Source organism: Petaurus breviceps, unplaced genomic scaffold (assembly GCF_028583685.1).
Source record: "Petaurus breviceps papuanus isolate PSGF00001 unplaced genomic scaffold, PetGlider_PUasm1.0 90925, whole genome shotgun sequence".
Lineage (NCBI taxonomy): Eukaryota > Metazoa > Chordata > Mammalia > Diprotodontia > Petauridae > Petaurus > Petaurus breviceps.
The window spans coordinates 21,695,774-21,718,654 of record NW_027187380.1 but is presented as its reverse complement, the minus strand read 5'-3'; the positions used below and the strand labels follow the sequence as shown (position 1 = coordinate 21,718,654).

Sequence of the window (22,881 nt, the reverse complement as noted above, 5' to 3'; positions counted from 1 at the left end):
TGGAGACGTGCCAAAACTGTTGTGTATACATCAAAACTTTGTTCTTTGGATGTTTTTAAGTCAGGGCCTCAAAGTCCTTGTTGTCTTAGCTAACATAGGAGGCTGGAAATGGCCTCAGCACAGAGTCCCGCTTGTAGCTCTGCAGGGCAGAGGCAAAGAAGCTTCACTGGAGATCTGCTGCCAGCACATCCCTCTGGGCTGCTTCCCTGGCCGCCTCCAGGCTGAAAGGCTGCATCCCCTCGGTAGAGATGGAGGCACTCCGCCACCGGGCCTGCGCTCTCTATCGGCTCTCCACCCGCCCTACCTGGCCAGGCCCGCCCCGACCTGCCGCCTTCACTGCAACCCCTACTGCTGCCCCCGCCGCTCCCGCCGAGGCCTCGAAATGAGACTGCCCGCCTGGATAACAGGTTTTAGAGTCTATCACTGTGCCATTAGGATCTCTCAGAGCTTACGCCTTTGAGAACCCAGATTCACCTCATTTAGAGAGGAATTTCCTAGAGGCAGCCAGGTGATATCGCTGGACCTGGAGTCAGGAAGACCTGAGTTCATTCATATCCTTAGCCCCAGATACTTACTAGTTGTGTGACCTTTGGAAGGTCACTTAATCTATGCCTGCCTCAATTTTTACAGATGTTGAATTGGCATAATAATAGCATCTATTTCCCAGTATTGTGGTGAGGATAAAATGCAAACCTTAAAGCACTATACAAATTATAGAATTTGCTGGTTAAAGGATTGAGCCCTGCCTAAATGTCGCTGGATGCAGCCAATAGGTATGGTTGGATCTCTACTCCTTCTACATACCTGTCTGCCTAGTTTCCTATATTCCTTTATGGAAATAGATTATTCCCCCATCTGGAAAGACATTTATGCAGGCATTCAAGGTAAAAAAAACAAAACAAAACTGGAAGAATGGAATGGCCCAGTAACTGCAAATATGTGAGGAAAAGTAAAGAATGAATGCTCAAACAATTTTGATGGGTATTTGGAGTGACTGATACAGCATTGTAGGACTTATTATTGAAATTAATTAGTTTAAAGGTCAGTATTAACTGAGCAAATTTTGTGGTTTGTATTGATATTTAATGTTAAATTTTTAATGCAACTATAAAAAATAATAGGGTTGAATTATATGAGTACTAGGGTTTCCTGCAGTCTAGAAGTTTTTTTTTCTTTTGGAGTATAGGAGTGGTAGGGAGAGCCATTGTATATATTCATCAGTCAGTTTATTTGGTTTTAAAGTCCTTGAAGTTCAAATTAAGTTCCCTAAGATCCCCATCCTAACTCTCTACGATTTTGAACTTTTATCTCCCCTCCCACCCCACCATGTGTATTCTTGCCAGTTTTGCAAGATGGCAGGTTAATTCTCACATGACTTTTCTGCTTGCTGTCTTAACATCACACACAGAAACAAATATACTGGTACCTGTTCCTCCCCCTCTTAATTTTGTTGTCTGAATACTGTGTATTTGGGCACATCCCCTGGAGTCATGAATATCAAACAACTTTTGCTGACTTGGATTTCCAAGCCATCCCTTAACATAATGTGAATGGGCCATTCTTTTGAATGATAGATGAATGGATAGACAATGGAAGATTGGCAGAAGGAGAAAGCAATTGATTAATGACTGAGGAAGATGCAGGACTCTTTACATCTGTGTCTTAGGACAAGGAACTGATTATTGAACGTGAGAATGAATGTGTGCTTAATTCAATTCAGCAGTTATTTATTGGTTACTTATGTATTATTCAAGATACTGAGCTAGGTTCTAGGGATTCAAAGCCAAAGCCAAAATGTTCCTGCCCTCAAGAAGCTTACATTTTATTGGGAATAGGGTGGGAAGGATACAGCATGTACACAGACAAGCATTATATGAGGGTGAGAATGATGGGGCAAAGGAGAGAATAGAGTACTCTTGGAATATCTGGGAATTTTGTGGCTTTTTGGGGGGCAGGGCAATTAAAGTCAAATCAACAAGCATGTATTAAGTGCCTCCTATGCATGTGCAGTCCTGCACTAAATGCTGGGAATACAAAGAAAGGCAAAAACATTACCTGTTCTTAAGGCTCTTTAATGTGTAAACAGCCATGTACAAACAAGATATGTGCAGGATAAATTGGAGATGTTCTTAGAGGCAAGGCACTGCTGTTGAGGAAGACTCCTAGTAAAATTTGGGATTTTAGCTGGGAATTGAAAGGAGCTAGGGAAGCCAGCAGACAGAGATGAGGAGGAAGAGAATTCCAGGAAGAATCTTCATTAGTTATGAGGTTTTGCCTCAAGGAGAGGCAAGTTTTAGGCAGAAGATAAAGAACATTCTCCTCCATTTCTTGTTGCATAAACGTATCCAGGCAAACTATTCAGACCAATCCTAGGGAAGGCATTATTACAATATAACCTGCTAGTTTGAAGACTTTTACTTCCTGCTTTTCGTCAACTTGATGGCTACAAAGCCCTGAAAACAAATGAGCTGATTAATATTAGAAGTATAGAGAATTAGGTTAGGTAAACAAATTTTATTCTCAGTTATGTTCCAAATTGTGTAACTTTAGGGAATTTCATTTATGTAAATTCAAGAAATGTAGGATTGAGTGCTTAACTATGTAAGGGTACTAAGCTAGGTGTTGGAGGAGATGGAGAGAGAAATAAAATAGACCCAACACTCAAACTTACAATCTAGTAGGGGGAGATCTTTGGGGGATAGAAAGAAGGGAGAATTTGGACATGAGTTTCCAATGTGTCAGCTCCTTTTATCAATGCAGATCAGCAACCTATTTCTAATTTGTAGTCTTATGAAATTGTTTGAGTCAATGAGAGGTTACTTGCCTTATTGGTAGCCAGTATATATCAGATATAGGGCTTGAATCCATATCTCCCTAACTCTAAGACTAGACTAAAAGACACAAATAACTTTTAACACAAAATGCAATTTCTTTGTGCCCCAATTTCTATTATCTACAAAATAACAGAACATTTTCTTATTAGGTAAAATTTTTTATGATATTAATGTAGACACATAAACTCATTGGATTTTTAAGCTGTAAGGAAGTTTAGAGATTATCTAGTTCAGCTTTATTTTATACATGAAACTGAAGGCTAGAGAAACCAAGCAACTTCCCAAGGTCACATGGTTCTTTAATTTCCAGACAATATATTCTCTTGCCAGGACTGTGTTGCTGCTATTTGAAAGTGCTTTGAGCTTTTAGAAAGAGAAAATCATCATAATTTTTTTTTTTTAGTGATCATATGATTAAAAAAGTATTTGTCTGTATTCTTAAACATCATTATAGTTAATGCTGATGGCAAAATAAACTTTCAAGGTGAAGAATGGGTGATTGAGTTTTAGAAATGTAAGCCACACAGCAAAATCTTCTTAAAGAATTCCTCTAAATTTCAAATTATATGTAAATGCCATTGCTAATTTTGTTATAAGCCTATACATTCATGCATAGCAAGGACACACACATTTTTAAGGTAATTATGGGGGTAGGAAAGATTAGTTTCATTTTTTTTTTATAAATAGCAATTTAACATTGGGTTTTGAGGTAAAAAAAAGTCATTATCTAAGATTCAATTTTTATTTCCTCCTATTTTCAGATCCCTATTATTTAGTATTATTTAATGAAGTTTTTCCTTTTTTCCCTTAAAAGTAGTCATTAAGGATAGGAGATGATCTAAATGGGTTAAGGAAAATCTATGATCTTTGAGTGGGATATTGCAGAGTAGTCTATGGGAGTGTATATAGTCTCTCTTGGCAAGAACCACATGGTGTATGTTTGTGTGTGTGTGTGTATGTGTGCACATGCACTCACATATAAACTTCTGATTTGGAATTCCTTTCCAGAAGAACCAGAAAAATATACCTCTAGAGATCATCACAATCTGAAGGTTCATGTTTATTTTGCACAAAATTTTATTTTGTTTCAGGTCTTTTGCCTGTTGTTGCCTGTTCTATATTGTTTTTCTCTATCAACAATGCCTTTTTTTACACAATTTATTATTTTTAGTACAGTTGTTTTCCTTTATAGGGATAGGGGCTGGACTTATAATTTTATTAGTATAGGGAATCCATGAATGAGGAAACTCCCTCTATCAGTACAGGCTGGCACCATTTCTCCCAACTTCTAGTCCCAGAGTGTTGCCTGGGGTACTAAGGGGTTAAGTGACTTTGCCCAGGGTCACATGACCAGTATGTCAGAGAAGGTGCTTGATTCTGGGTCTTCCTGGCTTTGAGGCTGGTATTCTGTTATGTTACAATACATGCAAACTGATCTATAATTATGAATGTTTTGTTTATATCTGGTAGGGAAAATCTCTCCATTGAGGCAGATCTGCAAATGATTTGTAACTTAGAAAATTACAAAGTTGTTTTAGGCACTTAGAGTAGCTTGCCCATGGTCACTATTGTGTGACTATGTATGTATGTATTTATCAGAAGCACTACTTGATCCAAGGTCTTTCTGACTCCAAAGACATTCTCTTTATCCACTATGCCCTGATACCTCTCCTTGTACTTACTTTTTATACATAGTTGCAAGGTCTCCAGTGAGGTATGTGGTACAGTACTAAACATCATTCTTTTCAATTGATAGGACCAAGACCTTTTAGTTGGTGGAAAGGGACTCAAAACAGGGGGAGTGAAATGGTGACTCATATTTTCCACAGTGGAGAAAAATTAAGAAATTAGTGGTTGTTTTTGAGCCTAGGGGAACTTTTTGGATAATAGGTACTTAATAAATAGAACACTGGAATTGGAGTCAGAAGATCCAGATTCAAATCCTGGTTGTAATCTTCCTTCCTGTGTGACCCTGTCAAGTCACAACATATCGAAGGGTCACTTTTCTCATCTGCAAATTGAGGGGGTTGGACCAGATGATCTCCACTTCCAAATCTTATAATCTTAAATACATTTTTATTTGACTTGAGGCAGCAAGCTACATAGCTGGAAAAAAAAATACTGTTCTGGAAATCAGGAAACTAACATTCTATTTCAACTTTTGCCATATGCCATTTGTATGCCCTTGGCAAAGCAACTTAAATCCTGGGCCTCAGTTTCCTCATCTTTAAAATGTGGGAGTTAGATTAAATAAAACCCAGTTTTCTTGGTCCAAGCTTTTTTTTTTTTTAATGATCATCTCTAGGGGGAAGAAAAGTTAAATGATTAAGCATGTTGATGTTCTTGGGAAAAGGGTCAGGAGCTAACTTTCAGTTTTGATTATTCATTACCACAAGCATACATCTTATTCTTAGATACACATGATACACAAATGTATGTATCATGAAGAATCTGAAAGTCAGTATTTTTAATAATCACAGAATTTCAGAGTCGGGAAGGATGACTTCAGTAGCTCTGTACTCCAACCAATACTTAAAAAAAGAATTTGCACTATGCCACATATCTGGCAAGTGGTTATCCAGCTTTTGCCTGAAGATTTTAAATTATTTACTATTTCTGGAGGTAGCCCATTCTACTTTTTCATAGTGGTAATACTTAAGAATTTTTTTCTTTACATGAAACTTATATATGTCTATTTGCCATTTTCAATCATCACTTTTGGTTTTTCTCTCTGGGGTCAAGCAGAATAAGCCTATTTCCTTTTCAACAAAGGTGGCTTTTCAATATTTGAAAACAATTATAATGTGCCTCCTGAATCTTTTCTTCTTCAGACTAGACATCCCATGTTCCTTTGACTTTCTGTATGTGACATTGACTTGAAACTCTTACCATTCTGTTTTTCTTCTTTTGTGTTGATAATATCATGTTTCTCCTTTTTTTGTCTTTTTTAATTAGTTTACTTTTAGTTTATAAGATTCATTGCCACAATTCCTTGAGTTTCAAATTTTCTCTCCCTCCACCCCCCCACCCCCCCATGGATGCATACAATCAAGGATTGTAACAGATGGAATGAAGAATGGGAAAGAGGAAAAAAAACCAAACAAGAAAACGAAAAAGGGCAGGTAGTTTGCTTCAATCTCAATTCTTTCTCTGGATGTAAACATCTCTCTCCATCATGAGTCTTTTGGGGTTGACTTATGACTCTGGATTGCTGAGAAGAGTCCAGTTTATCAAAGCTGGTCATCACACATATGTTGTATCTGTAATACTGTACAAATTCCTCCTGGCTCTACTCTTCTCACCCAGCATCAGTTCACATAAGCCTCTCGAGGTAAATATGAATTCCTTCTTCTCCTCGTTTCTTATTGCACAATTAGTATTCCATAACATGCATATGCCATAACTTGTTCAGCCATTCCTCAATTGGTGGGCACCCCCTTAATTTCCAATTCTTTGCTACCACAAAAAGAGCTGCTATAAATATTTTTGTACATATCAGTGTGTTTCCCACTTCTATGATCTCTTTGGGATACAACCCTAGAAGTGGTATATGCCCTTTGGGCATAATTCCAGATTGCTTTCCAGAATGGTTGGATCAGTTCACAACTCCACCAGCAATGCATTAGTGTTGCAATTTTTCCACATCCTCTCTAGCATTTGTCATTTTCCTGTTTTGTCATCTTAGCCAATCTGACTGGTGAGATATGGTACTTCAGAGTTGTTTTGATTTGCATTTCTCTAATCATAGTGATTTAGAGCATTTTTCATATGCTTATAAATATCTTTAATTTCTTCCTTTGTAAACTGCCTGTTCATATCCTTTGACCATTTGTCAATTGGGGAATGACTTGTATTCTGATAGATTTGACTCAATTATCTGTATATTTTAGAAATCAGTCCTTTATCAGTGACATAGGTTGTAAAAATTCTTTCCCAATTTTCCACTTCCCTCTTAATCCCGGTTATATTGGCTTTGTTTGTACAGAAGCTTTTCAATTTAATGTAATCAAAATTATCTATATTGCATTTTATAATGCCCTCTAATTCTTGTTTGGTCATAAAGTCTTCCCCTCTCCACAAATCTGACAGGTAAACTATTCCTTGCTTTCTCAGATTGCTTAGAGTATCAGCCTTTGTACCTAGATCATGCACCTATTTAGATCTGATTTTAGTATATGGTGTTAGATAATGGTCTATGCCCAGTTTCTGCCATACTATATTCCAGTTTTCCCAGCAGTTTTTGTCAAATAGTGAGTTCTTATCCCCAAAACTGGGGTCTTTGGGTTTATTAAACAGTGCATTACTATAGTCATTGACTGCTGAGTCTCGTGTACCCAATCTATTCCTTTGATCCACTACTCTATTCCCTAGCCAGTACCAAGCAGTTTTGAGGACTGCTGCTTTATAGGACAGATTAAAATCTGGTATAGCTAGTCTACCATCCCTAGCATTTCTTTTCATTAATTCCCTTGATATTCTGGACTTTTTTGTTCTTCCAAATGAATTTTGTGACTATTTTTCTAGTTCTATAAGGTAGTTTTGTTTTTTAAAGCAATCGGGGTTAAGTAACTTGTTCAAGGTTACAGGGCCAGTTATTTCTGGGTGTGGTGCTAAGTATCTGAGCCCAGATTTGATCCAGGTCATCCCGACACTGGAGCCCGTGCTCTTACTCGCTGAGCCACCTGGCCTCCCCTAAGCAATTGGGGTTAAATAACTTGCTCAAGGTTACATGGCCAGGTGTTTCTGGGTGGGTGCTAAGTATCTGAGCCCGGGATTCGATCTCCAGGTCTTCTCAATACTGGAGCCGGTGCTCTTACTTGCTGTGCTACCTGGCTGCCCCTAAAAGGTAGTTTTTTGGTAAACTGTTTGGTATGGCACTAAATATATAATTGAATTTAGGTAAAATTGTCATTTTTATCATATTAGCTCTACCCAGCCACGAGCAATTGATGTCTTTCCAATTAGTTAGATCTGACTTTATTTGTGTGATAAGTGTTTTGTAGTTGTGTTCATATCGGTCTCGGGTTTGTTTTGGCAGGTAGATCCCCAAATATTTTATAATGTCTACAGTAACTTTAAATGGGATTTCTCTTTCTATCTCTTGCTGTTGAATTTCATTAGAAATATAGAGGAATGCCGAGGATTTATGTGGGTTTATTTTATATCCTGCAACTTTGCCAAATTTATTTATTGTCTAGAGGAGTTTTTCACTTGATTCTCTAGGATTCTCTAAGTATACCATCATATCATCTGCAAAGAGTGATTGGTTGGTCTCTTCTTTGCCTAACTTGATTCCTTTGATTTCTTTTTCTTCTCTAATTGCCACTGCTAACATTTCTAGTACCAGATTGAATAAGAGGGGTGGTAGTGGACATCCTTGTTTCACCTGTGATCTTATTGGAAATGCTTCTAGCTTCTCCCCATTACATATAATACTTGCTGATGGCTTTAAATAGATGCTACCTATTATTTTAAGGAAGGCTCCATTTATTCCTATTCTTTCTAGTGTTTTTAGTAGGAATGGATGTTGTATTTTTTCAAAAGCCTTTTCTGTATTTATTGAGATAATCATGTGATTTTTGCTAGTTTTATTGTTGATATGATCAATTATACTGTTGGTTTTCCTAATATTAAGCCATCCTTGCATTCTTGGAATAAATCCTACTTGATCAAAGTGTATTATTCTTGTGATAAGTTGGTGTAAAGTCTTTTAGCTAATATTTTATTTAAAATTTTTGCATCTATATTCATGAGGGAGATTGGTCTATAATTTTCTTTCTCTGTTTTATCTCTTCCTGATTTAGGTATCAGTACCATATTTGTGTCATAAAAAGAATTTGGTAGGATTCCTTCTTCACTAATTTTCCCAAATAGTTTGTAGATTATTGGAATCAATTGTTCTTTAAATGTTTGATAGAATTCACTAGTAAATCCATCTGGCCCTGGAGATTTTTTCCTAGGGAGTTCACTGATGACTTGTTCGATTTCTTTTTCTGAGATGAGGTTATTTAAGTAATTTAATTCCTCTTCAGTTAATTTGGGCAACCTATGTTTTTGTAAATATTCATCCATTTCACTAATATTGTCAAATTTGTCTGCAAAAAAATGGGCAAAATAATTCCTAATTATTGTTTTAATTTCCTCTTCTTTGGTGGTAGGTTCACCCTTTTCATTTTTGATACTCATAATTTGGTTTTCTTTCTTTTTTTATCATATTGACTAAGGGTCTATCAATTTTATTGTTTTTTTTTTCATAAAACCAGCTCTTAATTCAATAGTTTTCTTAATTTCAGTTTTTATTAATCTCTCCTTTGGTTTTCAGTATTTCTAATTTAGTATTTAATTGGGGATTTTCAATTTGTTTTTTTTTTTTTCTAGCTTTTTCAATTGCATGCCCAATTCATTTACCTCTCTTTTCTCTAATTTATTCATGTATGCACTCAGGGATATAAAACTTCCCCTAAGAATGGTCTTTGTTGCATCTCACACATTTTGGTATGTTGTCTCATTATTATCATTCTTTTGAATGAAGTTACTGATTGTTTTTATGATTTCTTGTTTGACCCACTCATTCTTTTTTTTTTAAACAAAAAGAGGCCTATTACTTTATTTATTTATTTTTACCATTTTTTCAAATGCTTTATTAACTTCTGATTTACAGCATTCATTTCTGCCAGATTTTGAGTTACAATTTTTTCCCCGTTTTTCCCCTACCCACCACCCTAAAATAGCAGTCCCACAGGATATTCCCTCCTCCAATATGCTTTCCCTCATATCTTCTCCCATACCCCCTTCAACTTTTCCAGTAGCGCATGGTGGATCTCTATGCCCCAGTGCCCGATTATCTTATTTCCCAATTACATGTAAAATAGTATTAATAATAGTATATAAATATATTTTTAAACATTTTATTTTAAAACTTTGAATTCCAGATTTAATATAATAATAGTATATAACTAAATATTTGATTTTAAAACTTTGAATTAAAGATTCATTCCCTTCCTCCCTTGTCACCCACACTTACTGGGAAGATAAGCAGTTCAGTATAGGCTGTACATGTGTAGCTAATGCAAAACAATTACATAGTAGATATATTGCAAAAGATTGACTATATTTCCCTCCCTCCTATCACACCTCCCTCTTGTTCTAGTCTCTACTTTGATCACATCTCCCCCCTTTTTTTTCTTAGCAGGCATAGTTCAATTTATTTGTTTATAAAAAAAAAAAACATCTATGTGGTTGCCACAGCAGCTGCCTGGGTCCTCTGGACAGATACTCGAGTGTGAGTCTTCACAAGATAGTTGGTGAATTCCTGATAAGGAGACTTAGTGAACATAGTCTCCTTCCACAGGTTTGGGGTTAGATAGCTGTATGTTTTGGAGATAGCATCAAAGGTAGCTTTAGCAAAGTTGCCCAGAGTGGCAGTACAGCCTCTGGCAGAAGTGTAGCAGTCATCATTTCCAGCCATCATCAGCAGCTTCTTAGGCACAGGAGCTGAGACAATGCCAGTACCTCTAGGGGAGGGGATCAGGTGCACCAGAACTGACCCACATCGCCCAGTGACCTTACAGGGTACTGTGTGAGGCTTGCCAGTCTTGTTCCCCCAGTAGCCACGTCTCACAGGAACGATGGACAGTTTGGCCAGAATGAAGAGCCGTGGCCACTTCCTTGGAGCATTTGACACCCAGACCAACATGGCCATTGTAGTCACCAATGGCCACAAAAGCCTTGAACCTGGTATGCTGTCCAGCTCTAGTTTGTTTCTGAACAGGCATGATCTTCAGAACCACATCTTTCAATGAAGATCCCAGGAAGAAATCTATGATTTCAGACTCCTTGATAGGAAGGGAGAAAAGATAGATCTCTTCCAAAGACTTGATCTTCATGTCCTTGACTAATTGGCCCAGTTTAGTGACAGGAACCCACTCCTTGTCTTTGGCCTTTCCTCCCCGGGCCCCATGGCCACAGCCCTGGCCTCGACCATGGCCCCAGCCACAACCTCGGCCCCCCCTGCCGAAGCCACCGCGGAATCTGTCCCGGCCTCCGACGCGGGGGCCCCCGGGGCCTCCCGCACCTCCTGCAGCACCAGCGTTGTGTTTCCGCCATTTGGTGTTCACTAGAAGTAGAAGTGATCCTATCCCTTTTCAAAAGTGGATGCTTCCAACTTCCTTCCCCCCCAGCCTGCCCTCTCTTCCATCATCCCCTCTCTGATCCCCTTCCCCCCTACTCTCCTGTAGGGTGAGATACCCTATTTAGTGTGTATTTCATTCCCTCCCAAAGCCAAATTCAATGAGAATAAGGTTGACCCATTCCCTTTTGCCTTTCTATTGTTCCCCTCCAATGTAACCATTTTCCCTTGCCTCTTCTTTATGAGATAGTTTACCCCATTCCATCTCTCCCCATCTCCTCTCAATATATCTCTCACCTCTTAATTTCACCTTTTAAGTATCATCCCTTCCTGTTAAATTGATCCTGTACCCTCTATCTATGTATACCTGTAAATATATATACACACATTCACATATGTATTCATATGCCCATATACCCTCATATATAGACATCTATATATTTCTATTCCCTTCAACTACTGAGAAAAGTTTCATAAGTTACAATTATTGTTTTTCCATGTAGGAATGTTAATAGTTCAACTTTGATAAGTTCCTTATGATTTCTTTTCCCTGTTTACCTTCTCATGGTTCTCTTGCTTCTTGTCTCTGAATGTCAAATTTTCTATTCAACTCTGGTTTTTTCAGCAACAGTGCTTGAAAGTTCTCTATTCCACTGAATAACCATATTTTCCCCTGAAACATAGTACTCAGTTTTGATGGGTAGGTGATTCTTGGTTTTATTCCCAGCTCCTTTGACCTCCAGAATATCATACTCCAAGCCCTTTGATTCCTCAGTGTAGAAGCTGCCAGATCCTGGGTTATCCTGATTGTGTTTCCACAATATTCAAATTGTTTCTTCCTGGCTGCTTGTAATATTCTCTCCTTAATCTGGGAATTCTGGAACCTGGCTATAATATTCCTATGAGTTTTCTTTTTGGGATCTTTTTCAGGAGGTGATTGGTGAATTCTTTCAACCTCTATTTTGCTCTCTGTTTCTAAAATATCAGGGCAGTTTTCTTTGAGAACTTCCTGGAGGATGATTTCTAGGTTCTTACTTTGATCATGGCTTTCAGGTAGTCCAATAATTTTAAAATTATCTCTCCTGGATCTATTTTCCAGGTCAGTGGCTTTTCCCATGAGATATTTCACATTGCCTTCTATTCTTTCATTTGTTTGGATCTGTTTAACAGCATCTTGATTTCTCATATAGTCATTAGTTTCCATTTGCTCCAATCTAATTCTGAAGCCATGATTCTCCTCAGTGAGCTTTTGAGATTCTTTTTCCATCTGGCGAATTCTACTTTTTAAGGCATTCTTCTCCTCATTGCCTTTTTGAGCCCCTTTTTTCCAACTGATTTAGTCTATTTTTTAAGGTGTTATTTTCCTCATTCAGGCTGTTGACTCTCATTTCATAATTTTCTTGTATTGAGACGTTTTGTGTCTCTTCTCCATAGAGTCCTATGCTTAACTGGTTGTTATTCCCTCCTTGCACCAGACCAAATGAGGGAAAAGCTCATATAATTCTCATCTCACTCTCTTCTTTTCCTCTACTATATTGTTTTTATGCCTCTGTGTGGCATAATTTACCCTTTTCCACTTCATTCATTCCTCTTCTATCATTGCAGTCCCTTTGTAGCCCTTAATAAAATTCTTTTAATCGTCATTTTGTGTAATTTGTACTTATACCCTCTACTTGTCTATAAACAGTTTGTTCTTATTAAATAACAGGGTGTGTGTGTATGTGTGTGTGTTTTCCTTGTTTACCTTTCTATGTCACTCTTGCATCTCGTAATTGGAGGTTGAATTTTCCATTGAGCTCTGGCTTTTTCATCAGCAAGGTCTGAAAATCTTTTATATCGTTGAATGAACATCTCTTTGCCTGGAAGAATATGCTCAGTCTCGCTGGGTAGGTGATCCTTGGTTGTAACGCAAACTTTTTTGCCTTGCGGAAAATTGAATTCCACTGCCTCTGATCTTTCAGTGTAGAGGCTGCCAAATCCTGTGCGATCCTCACTGTGGTTCCTTGATATTTGAATTGTTTCTTTCTGGCTTCTTGAAGTATTTTCTCTTTTACCTGGTAGTTCTTGAGTGTGGCCACAACACTTTGAGGACTTTTCAATTTGGGATCTCTTTCAGCAGGTGTCAGGTGGATTCTCTCGATTTCTATTTTATCCTCAGGTTCTAGTATCTCAGGGCAGTTTTCCTTAATGAGCTCTTAGAGAATGTTGTCCAGGCTCATTTTTTCATCATGATTTTCCTATGATTCTCAGGTTATATGTCCTGGATCTGTTTTCCAGGTCAGTTATTTTTCCATTGAGATATTTTACCTCTTTTTCTAATTTTTCATTCTTGTTGTTTTGTTTGACTAATTCTTGGTTCCTCATAGAGTTATTTGCTTCAATTGGTTGATTCTGGTTTTTAGCAAATCATTTTCCTTGGTTAGTTTTTGGAGCTCCTTTTCCATATCATACACTTTTCTTTTTAGAGAGATGTTTTCTTCATTGTAATGTTTTTCTAATTCTGCAATTTTGGATTTGAGAGAATTATTCGTTTTGTCTTCTATCTCTCTCATTTGGTTTTCAAAGTACCTTTTGAGCTCATCTGGGAGAGCTTTCTGTGCTTGGGACCTGTTCCCTGTTGATGTTTCAGCTGTGGGTGTGGAATCCACATTGTCTCTCTCTGAGTTTGGTTCCTTCTCTGAGGATAGTAGGACTCCAGAGTCTTTGCAGTCCGCTTTCTACCCATTTTGAGGCAGGGCCCTAGCCACGCCCTTCCTGTAGGGTTCCCAAGCCTTTACTGTTGAGGGTTTTGCCCTGGGGCAATAGTCACTATGTTTTCAGGGTTGGGGTAGGCGTGGGGGATTGGAGCAGGCTGGGTTCACTCTGCCATCCTGGTCCTTGGAGGTCCTGATAGGTGCTTTTTAAAAAAAATTTCTGGTCTATGGAGTAGTAGTCCCAGGGGTATTTGCTGTCCTGGACAGGGGCCCTGCATTTGGTTCTTACCTTGCTCTTTCTAGTCCCAGCCCTTTGGTGAAAGGCCTGGCAGTGGCCCTTGTGGTTGGTGGGACGACTTGCCCCCCTCGTTGGTCAGGCCTCCTTTCCCGGCCTGCCCCCTTCACTGTCGCTTCCCAGCCTGCCCCTCCATGTTTCTCCTTTTTAGGAATTATGTATATTGTGAAGACTTTTAACATTTTATGTTCTTTTTTCTTAGGCCTCCTCGGGATTTAGATTCCAAGGCTTGCATCTCAATTGGAGATAAGGTGAGAGGAAGTTATGTAGTCCACATAATACCTGGACCTATGCTTTTCCATATGTATAATTTCTCACTGAGAATTTCCACAAACATTTATTAAACACTATCAACATACAAGCTGCTATGCTAGGTGTTGAGAATATAAAGATGGAAATAAAACAATACATACTCTCAAGAAATTTATCTTCTGGGGGCGGCTAGGTGGCGCAGTGATTAATGCGCCCCAGCGTCAGGAGGACCCGAGTTCAGTTCCGGCCTCAGACACTTAACACACACACACACATACACACACACACACACACACACACACACACACACACAAAACAATTAGCTGTGTAACTTTGGGCAAGTTAATTAACCCCAATTGTCCTCCACAAGGAAAAAAAAATAGAAATTTATCTTCTGAAAAAAGAAGGAACTTGTCTGAGCTCCCACTCTAACCAGCTCCAATACCTCTAAAATATGACTCTAAACAAATTTTAGAGCTGCAGAACCCACAAAGTGACACAGAGAAGCAAATATCCTGCTGAAGGCAGCCTGGAAGCCTGAATGGAAGGGTCTGTTGCACCGAGCTGGGAGCTGAGCACAGTCCAGCATGAGCCCTACTGGCCCAGACCCAGCGCAGCCCAACCAGTGGCACAGACTGGCCAGAGCAGACTTCAGGAGAGTGAATCACCAGCAGCTGTGATGGTTTCCAGACTTCTCAACCCATAAACACCAAAGAGAAATTAAAATGTCAGTAGGGAACTCTGTTGGAACTGGGTGAGAGAAGAGTGTGGTCTAGCCCTTGACCCCAGGGAGATAGGTGGAGGAGGCACAGTGATTGCAGCTGCTGCCATGTGATTGCCTCCAGAGCTCCTGGCCTGCATATAGTTGAGGGAACAAGCGACCATTCAGAGGGTAATTGCTCTTGCTTTGATCTGCTTGGATCTAGGTCACAGTCTTGGGTGGTGGTCCTGGGGTGAGTGTGCCAAGGAGTGTGCCAGGGTCCTTGTGGTGACTGTAGAGAGGGTGCCCTCCTCATAGGTCTGGGAACTGCGAAATCCCCAACAATTTGGGATACACCTCTCTCCACTCTGGAAGCAGAGTTCTACTGTGGCAAAGAGCTCAAAAGTCAAGTAATTGGCTGGCAAGATGAGTAAGCAAAGGAAGCGCTATTGGAACATAGAATCCTTTTTTTGGGGACAAAAAGGATCAAAACATGGAACCAGAAGAAAACAACAAAGTCAAAACTCCTACATCAAAAGCTTCTAAGAAAAATGTGAACTGATTACAGGCCATGGAGAAGCTCAAGAAGGAATTTGAAAATCAAGTAAGAGAAGTGGAGGAAAAATTGGGAAGAGAAATGAGAATGATGCAAGAAAATCATGAAAAAAGAGTCAATAGCCTGCTAAAGGAGACCCAAAAAAATACTGAAGAAAATGACACCTTAAATTCTAGAAAGAGTAGGGGAAGTAGAGGAAGGAGGCTGTGGCTGCTGAGAGGCTTGTGTGGGGAGAGAAGTGGTGTATGTAGAAATGTTTATACTATGCATGATGAGGCAGAACATAGCAATTGTCGTCCTGTTGGAAAATTATAGTCCTATGTTTGAGGGGAAAAAAACCAAATTTCTTTGAGTAGGAGTGATTTGAGGCATGAATACAAGCTTTAGTTGACAATATGTGATAAATTTCAAGCTTAGTCAACATAGTGTGACTGAATTCTTCCTCCTTCCTCTACTTCCCCTCCTCTTTCTAGAATTAACTTAGTAAAAATAAATCATTTGAAGTTTCTACTGCAGTACGTTCAATAATGTGACAGGCCCTGAAATGGTCTGTTACTGAGATCTCATCTGGGTTTTCTCGCTTGACGCTGTCTCAGTTGTTGTTTCACCCTCCTAGAAAACTTTCTTCCCAGGAGTCTTTGCTTCATTGCTTGTAGAAGTCAGGCAGCGTCTTATTTATTGTACTTTATTTTTCCTCTATTCTAGAATTTTGAAGTAAAAGCCGATGACCTGGAGCCCATAGCAGAACTAGGACGAGGCGCATACGGGGTGGTGGAGAAAATGAGACATATGCCTAGTGGACAGATCATGGCCGTGAAGGTAGTGAGATGTTTTGGATATGTGTTTATTTTTCTATTTAACTTAAGATCCATCAATTTTAGAGGAATAATTCTGCCTTGAAAGTGTTTAAAACAAAGAATCTTTAACTTCTTAGGAAGATTGCCTTATAATGTTTAGGAAGTGTATATTCAACTCTCTGGACTTTAATCAGTTATTGGCTTTGAAAAAACAAACAACAATCATTTGGCAGCATTGACTCTAATATGAGAGGTAGTATGGTCTTGTGGATAGAACACTAGAGTCATGAAGCTCAATGACTTGTCATTTCAGTTGTCCAAGCCTCCGTTTCCTCATCTCTAAAATGAGAAAGATAATGGAATCTGCCTGACAACTGTTGTGTGAATCAAATTCTCATTTTTAAAAAAATCCTCATTTGAAATATATGTAAAGCACTTTGCGAACCTTAATTGTGTTGTTATTGTTATTAGAAAATTTAGTAGTAAGAAGAAAAGTTTCACACCCATACACTCCTTCAGAGTGTAATTGTTGCAAAATATCTGCACACAACTATGAAGCTTTTTTTAAAGTGTAGTTTTAAAAACCTCACTTGTCTTCAATGACAAGAAATCAAGAAAATTTGAGAATAGTGCATCTAGTAAATAATAACACAGAGTTACTGTAGAGAATGTGTCTAGTCAGACAATCCATTTATCATTACCCAAGTTGTGAAAGATGACTAAGTGTGAAAGATGACTCTCTCATAAGAAGGACTTCAGTGTACAAACTGTGATTATTTTGATTAAATATTCATGAGAATATGAGGTCTTAGTGATGTTGCATTAATTTACATTTTGCTACAAACTAAATGTTCCTTTAAGGACTCAGAAAAATGTGGGTGTTGATGCTGATTGTTGTCATTTCTTAAATGTTAGATTAAATGATTCCTTCCTCACTTGACTCCTTGTACACATTTGTTCTCTTATATGTACTCTATGAAAGGTGGATAGTCTGTTTTTTCTCTTTAGCTCCCCAGAAATCAGTAGTTTTGATGTCTATAAAAATTTGAGTGCTGGCTAAATCTTCTACCATACTCACTAAATATTTAGAGTTTTTCATTTTAAAGGATAAACTGAAAAGAAAAATATGACCTGTTGACTTCCTAGAACCCTAATTTAGTTTAAATCTAATTTTTTTGTTGTAATTGCCTTTATAGACATAGAAAGCAAGAATCATTAAGAAATTCTTAAAATGTTTGAGGTACAACTCAAAAATTTTCCCACTTTTTGGAAGAATTAAAAAAACAACAACATTGGATGAAAGTAAAAATTGCTTACTGATTTCTCAGAAGATATTACCAGCTAGTTTTTCCATTGCAAGTTACTCAAGTGTGTCAAATGAATGACACTGCATATCTCACTATATCATGGCTCACTTGAAGTGAGGAGGTCTTTGGATTGCCTTGTCTTGTAGAAGGTCCATCTGTAAGTCTTCTGTTATTTTAGAATAGGAAAACTCCAATTCCATGCCCAGACTGTCACCAAGAACAATAACTGAGTTTTCCCCATAAACTTTTATTTAGCGAATCCGAGCAACTGTGAATAGCCAAGAACAGAAGAGGCTACTTATGGACCTGGATATCTCCATGAGGACAGTGGATTGCCCTTTCACAGTCACTTTTTATGGTGCACTCTTCCGGGAGGTACGTAGTTCACCTGTTGGGAGTTTTCAAAGGATGGGGTTTACAGTGACAGTAGCTACTTTGTCAGAAATATATCCTTATATAAAGAACATTCACAGCCATTATCATTCTCTTCACATTTTGAGTGATTTAAAAGGTTATGTGATTACTGTGTAGCCAAGCCCCAAGGTTAGCTTGGATTATTGCCCTTTTCACTGATGATAAGCCTCCTTCTCCTTGTCTTGGTTGGCCTTTTCTAGCTGTATTGCTTAACTGTGGGGTCTCATTTAGCCAGACAGCACAAATGAAACTTAAGATTCCCTTACCTTATGTTGTGATTGTTTTACTGGCAGCATGAGTAGTCTATTTGAAACTTAGAGACTTCATTTCCCCCCTTCCTTTTTTTTTTTTGCTTTTTCCCTCCTTTTTTTTCTTAATCCTGAAAGGTAGAATTAATGTCATTTGGGTTACATTATATACTTTAACTTTATGTCAGTTATTTTGATTGAGAGGACATTTCTGATCCTCAGATACAGAGACCAGTCTTGGAGGGGACTTGAACTCCAAGACGACATTAGAATTGAAAGTTTAAATTGAAACTGAATGTTGTAAAATGACAGAAAATAAGCTTGACCTGAAAGAAGACATAAAAAAAAAGATACCACTCTCCCACTCTTTTGCAGAGGTTGGGGTGTAAGCAGAGAAATCCATGGGTTTAAAACATTGCATATAATATCAAAATTTTTCAATGTATTCATCACAATTTTATTGATTCTTTTTTCTCTTTAAAAAATTTTAAAAATTGTTATAAGAAATGGTTCTTTGAGAGGCTATATATATAAAATATATAAAAAATAGGTACCAAAGTTTGGGTAGTGGTGGGGAACACTTACACCTGGGAAGGCTACACAATGTATAAAAACAAAACATATCAATAAAAAGTCTATTTGAAAAAGAATGAAAGGCTTAGGTAACTGATTCTGGTGGATGAGTTCTTGTATTTCACTATAAATAATTAAGATCTAGTCTATATTACACTAAAGGTGATCTATAAATTCTGTGACTTCCAACTTTGCTGTTGTTGGTTTCTAGGGGTGGGAGCCTAAAGGCCACATATGGCCCTGTAGGTCCTCAGATGTGACCTTTTGACTAAATCTAAACTTCACAGAACAGAAAGGTTTGGATTCATTTGAAAGGACTGAACTTGAGGACTTACTGGGCCACGTGTGGCCTGGAAGTTGTAGGTTCCTCACCCCTTATTTAGGACTTAGAGATAATCCTATCTTGTTCTAAGTCTCTAGTATCCCAAGAGGTGGTACTTAAAATTGAATCTAACAGAACTTAATTAAAAAATTATGGATTAAGCACTTACTACATTTATAATACTATGCTAGGAATTAGACAGACAGACATGAAATAATCCTTGCCCCAAAGGATTTTAGGCTCTCTGATAAATATTCTCCTAGGGATGGGAATGATTCAACATTTTATTCAATAGGAACTAATGAAAGCAAAGAACATACAAAACGTTCTAGGAATATTAACGGAGGTAGAGAGCACCATCACCTGAAAGGATCAAGTAACAACGTGTTTACTACTCATCCCTGGATGGATGTGTTGTTCCTGATCTCTCTCTCTCTCTCTCTCTCTCTGATCTTCTAGGGTGATGTATGGATCTGTATGGAATTAATGGATACCTCACTGGACAAGTTCTACAAACAAGTCATTGATAAGGGCCTAACAATCCCAGAGGATATCTTAGGGAAAATTGCAGTTTCTGTGAGTAGAACATTTATTGTAATGGAAGCCATTGAAATGAAGGAGTAAAAAAGGTAGTTCAATTTTGGCCCATTTTTTTTTCCTCTTTTGGGTGAAGATGGTGTAGAAGACACAATTATACTACTGGCTTTGTTGGTTTTGCCCATAATAAGGTACTTTTTAGAAGTGTATTTATTTGGCAAGACTACTTGTTTGGCACTGTAATATTGTCTTTCACTTCAGCTCCTTGCTTCCCCTCCATCATTTCTCCGGAAATAGGGGCAGAGAGGATTTAAAAAAGAGGAGCAAGGAGAATAACAGCAGGACTGGAGAGAAAACAAAAATTCTGGAGGTCAAAATCTAGATAAGACAAAGAGGAGAATTGTGGAAGTAGATTTAATTCAATTCCACTGACATTTCAGTGTCTTCTAGGGTACCAGTCTAGGCACTGAGGATATAAAACAATAAATACAAAAGAATCTCTGCCTTCAAAAAATTTTCTATTGGTAGAGAGTGGGGAGTAGGGAAATAACATGTACATTGATTAATAAATAGAGAATATACACAAAATATATACCAAATAATTGGGCAGTATGGTGAGCATCACTAGCAACTAGGAGAATCAGGAAAGTCAATCAAATCATGTCAAACCAACAAGCAATTTTTTTTTAAAGCAATCGGGGTTAAGTAACTTGCTCAAGGTTACACGGCCAGTTATTTTTGTGTGGGTGCCGAGTAAGTGAGGCCAGAACTGAACCCAGGTCTCCTGACACTGGGGCCAGTGCTCTTACTCACTGTGCCACCTAGTCACCCCAACCAACAAGCACTTTTTAAGCAATTATTTACCAGGCACTGTGCTTAGTGGTAGGGATATAAAGAAACACAAAAACCTTCTAGCTTTCAGGGAGCCCACATTGTAATGGGGATAGACTACATTCAAACAACCAATGAACAACATACATATAAATTAAGTTGGAGATAATTCAGAGGGAAGATGCTAAGATTATGTATGACAGATGAGAGAGGAAAGTTGATGAGGGAGATTCCTTCATAGTTCATGGTGATATTGGATTTGAACCTCTAAAGGTTTTGGAACACAGTTCATGTGATCTTAACTATAATTACAAAGTTATTTTTCCTGGGGCATTCTCTACTTGGGCAAATTCCTCTAGGAATCTTATATCAGGAAAAAGGAATATATAGGTAGGTGCTAAATTCTCTCAGGTTCCATTTCTCCCCAATAATTGTATAATGAATTTTTGTTGTTTCTCCTTTGCAGATTGTAAAAGCCCTAGAACATTTACACAGTAAACTTTCTGTCATTCATCGAGGTAAGTGTGTGTCCTTTTTGCTGTACACTCTGTCCCAGATTATTAGCCAGTCCATGTGAGTTGTTGTCCATGCCAGAAGTAGGATTAAGCCACATAAAGGAATGAAGGAGTTTCCCTTTGGGGTTGGCTAGCAGCCTATTTAAACAACTGTTCTTTGTCTTGGACAAAAATAGAACTATAAAGGATGAACCTAAACTGCAATGGCAAGGATTTAGATTAGGAATAAATTGATTCAGAGAATCCCATTACCCATCAGGTAGAGGGAATTTCTTTTTTGGAAGTCTTTAAAGACAGGGTAGAAATCCATCAGTGTACATATAGTTCTGCCAAGAGGAAAGAGATGGAACATGACTTTGGGAGTAAACTAAAGTCTGGGGACTTTAAATTGAAACTGAATGTTGTAAAATGACATAAAATAAGCTTGACCTGAAAGAAGAGATATGAAAAGATGCTACTCTCCCACTCATTTGCAGAGGTTGGGGTGTGGCAGAGGAATTTATGGGTTTAAAGCATTGCATATAATGTCAAAACTTTTCAATATATTGATCCTAGTTCCTTCATTTAGTAAGTTTGGGTGGATTAGACTACTCTGGTAAAGGCACTATACTAGGTGCTCTGTGTGTTAACTGAAGAAGTAGTTTTTTTTTGAGGGGGGTAGGCAAGGCAATTGGGGTTAAATGACTTACTTGCCCAAGGTCACACAGCTAGTAAGTGTGTCAAGTGTCTGAGACCAGATTTGAATGCAGGTCCTCCTGACTCCAGGGTTGGTACTCTAATCACTGTGCCACTTAACTGTCCCTATAAATAGGTTTTACATTCAAGAAATTTTTAGACTATTTGGGGACCCAAGACATAAATATAAAAAGCAGATAGAAACATTTGTTAAATTGAATTGCAGAAAGTAGAAGTGCTATAGAAATTAGAAAAATGGAACATCTAAGATGGTATAAAAATAGTTAGGGAAGACCTTTGAAAGAGATGAATTTTAAACTGAATCTTAAAAAAAGGCATAGATATGGAAAGACCAGAGAGTAGCTTATTAGGACATAGCAGGCAGGGATTTTAGCACATGTAAAGGTATGAAGGTTAGGATGAACGAGGCAGGACACTAGCCTGATTGGACCAAAGATACATTGTTAAAATATTAAATAATGGTTCATTTCTGTACGAATGTGAATTCCAAGAAAGATTAGGGCATGGTATAGTGGAAAGATTAGTTCTGGAGTAGAATGAAAGGACCTGGGTTCAAATCCCACTAATGTTTCTCACTTCTGTGATTTTGGGCAAAGACACACAGACTAGACCACAGTTTCTGAGCCCCCTCCAACTTGAAGATCTCTGATCATACAATGGGGAAAAATCTGAGCTTCTGATATATTTGTTACAGTGTGTGAGCTCACCACTGTTCCATCTTTTATTCATAGTTTTTGGGCTTTTCAATAAATGTGTAATATTTTAACTTAATTAGATTTGGGTGTAGCAACCTACAAAGTTCTGACTATTCTGATCCTATATTAAGTATTTTAAGGATTCACCAATTTAAGTTCTTTAAAATTGGACCCTAGAGACGTGTAACTTTGGATACTCCCTTGTTTCTCTAGGTTCTAATTTCTTTCTCTTGTAAAACTGGGGTTTTACACTAAATGATTCTTTTTTATCTCTAATTGTGGTGAATTTGTGAATTCTGCAAGTATTTATTAAGTAATTATTATTTGACTTCAGCTATAAAGACTATAGAAAATAAAGACCCTAAGTTGCTTATAATCTCATCAGGGACAGGAAGACAGGAAATAAGAGGCAAAATTACACATACATAGAGTATGATATTTCAGAGAAGAAAGTTGCAGAAGTGCTACACCAGTTGGGGTAGGTGAGT

At 38.0% G+C, this 22,881-nt stretch overlaps 1 protein-coding gene and 1 pseudogene across 5 annotated transcripts in view; one reads left to right on the top strand and one right to left on the bottom strand.

The window, feature by feature from the left end:
* The window catches only part of MAP2K6 (mitogen-activated protein kinase kinase 6), a 208,887-nt gene that overhangs the window by 86,416 nt on the left and 99,590 nt on the right, over positions 1-22,881 (top strand). For all 5 annotated transcript variants that reach the window (XR_011166137.1, XM_069076538.1, XM_069076537.1 and 2 more), the window contains exons 3-7: positions 14,153-14,201; positions 16,164-16,277; positions 17,818-17,937; positions 19,579-19,695; positions 20,954-21,005. Coding sequence is in view for 4 of the 5 variants with exons in the window: in XM_069076538.1 (XP_068932639.1) it covers positions 14,153-14,201; positions 16,164-16,277; positions 17,818-17,937; positions 19,579-19,695; positions 20,954-21,005 (452 nt within the window). In the remaining variant the exon portion in view is untranslated. The remainder of the gene's footprint in view (positions 1-14,152; positions 14,202-16,163; positions 16,278-17,817; positions 17,938-19,578; positions 19,696-20,953; positions 21,006-22,881) is intronic.
* On the bottom strand, positions 10,066-14,132 carry LOC138152729 (small ribosomal subunit protein uS5 pseudogene; annotated as a pseudogene).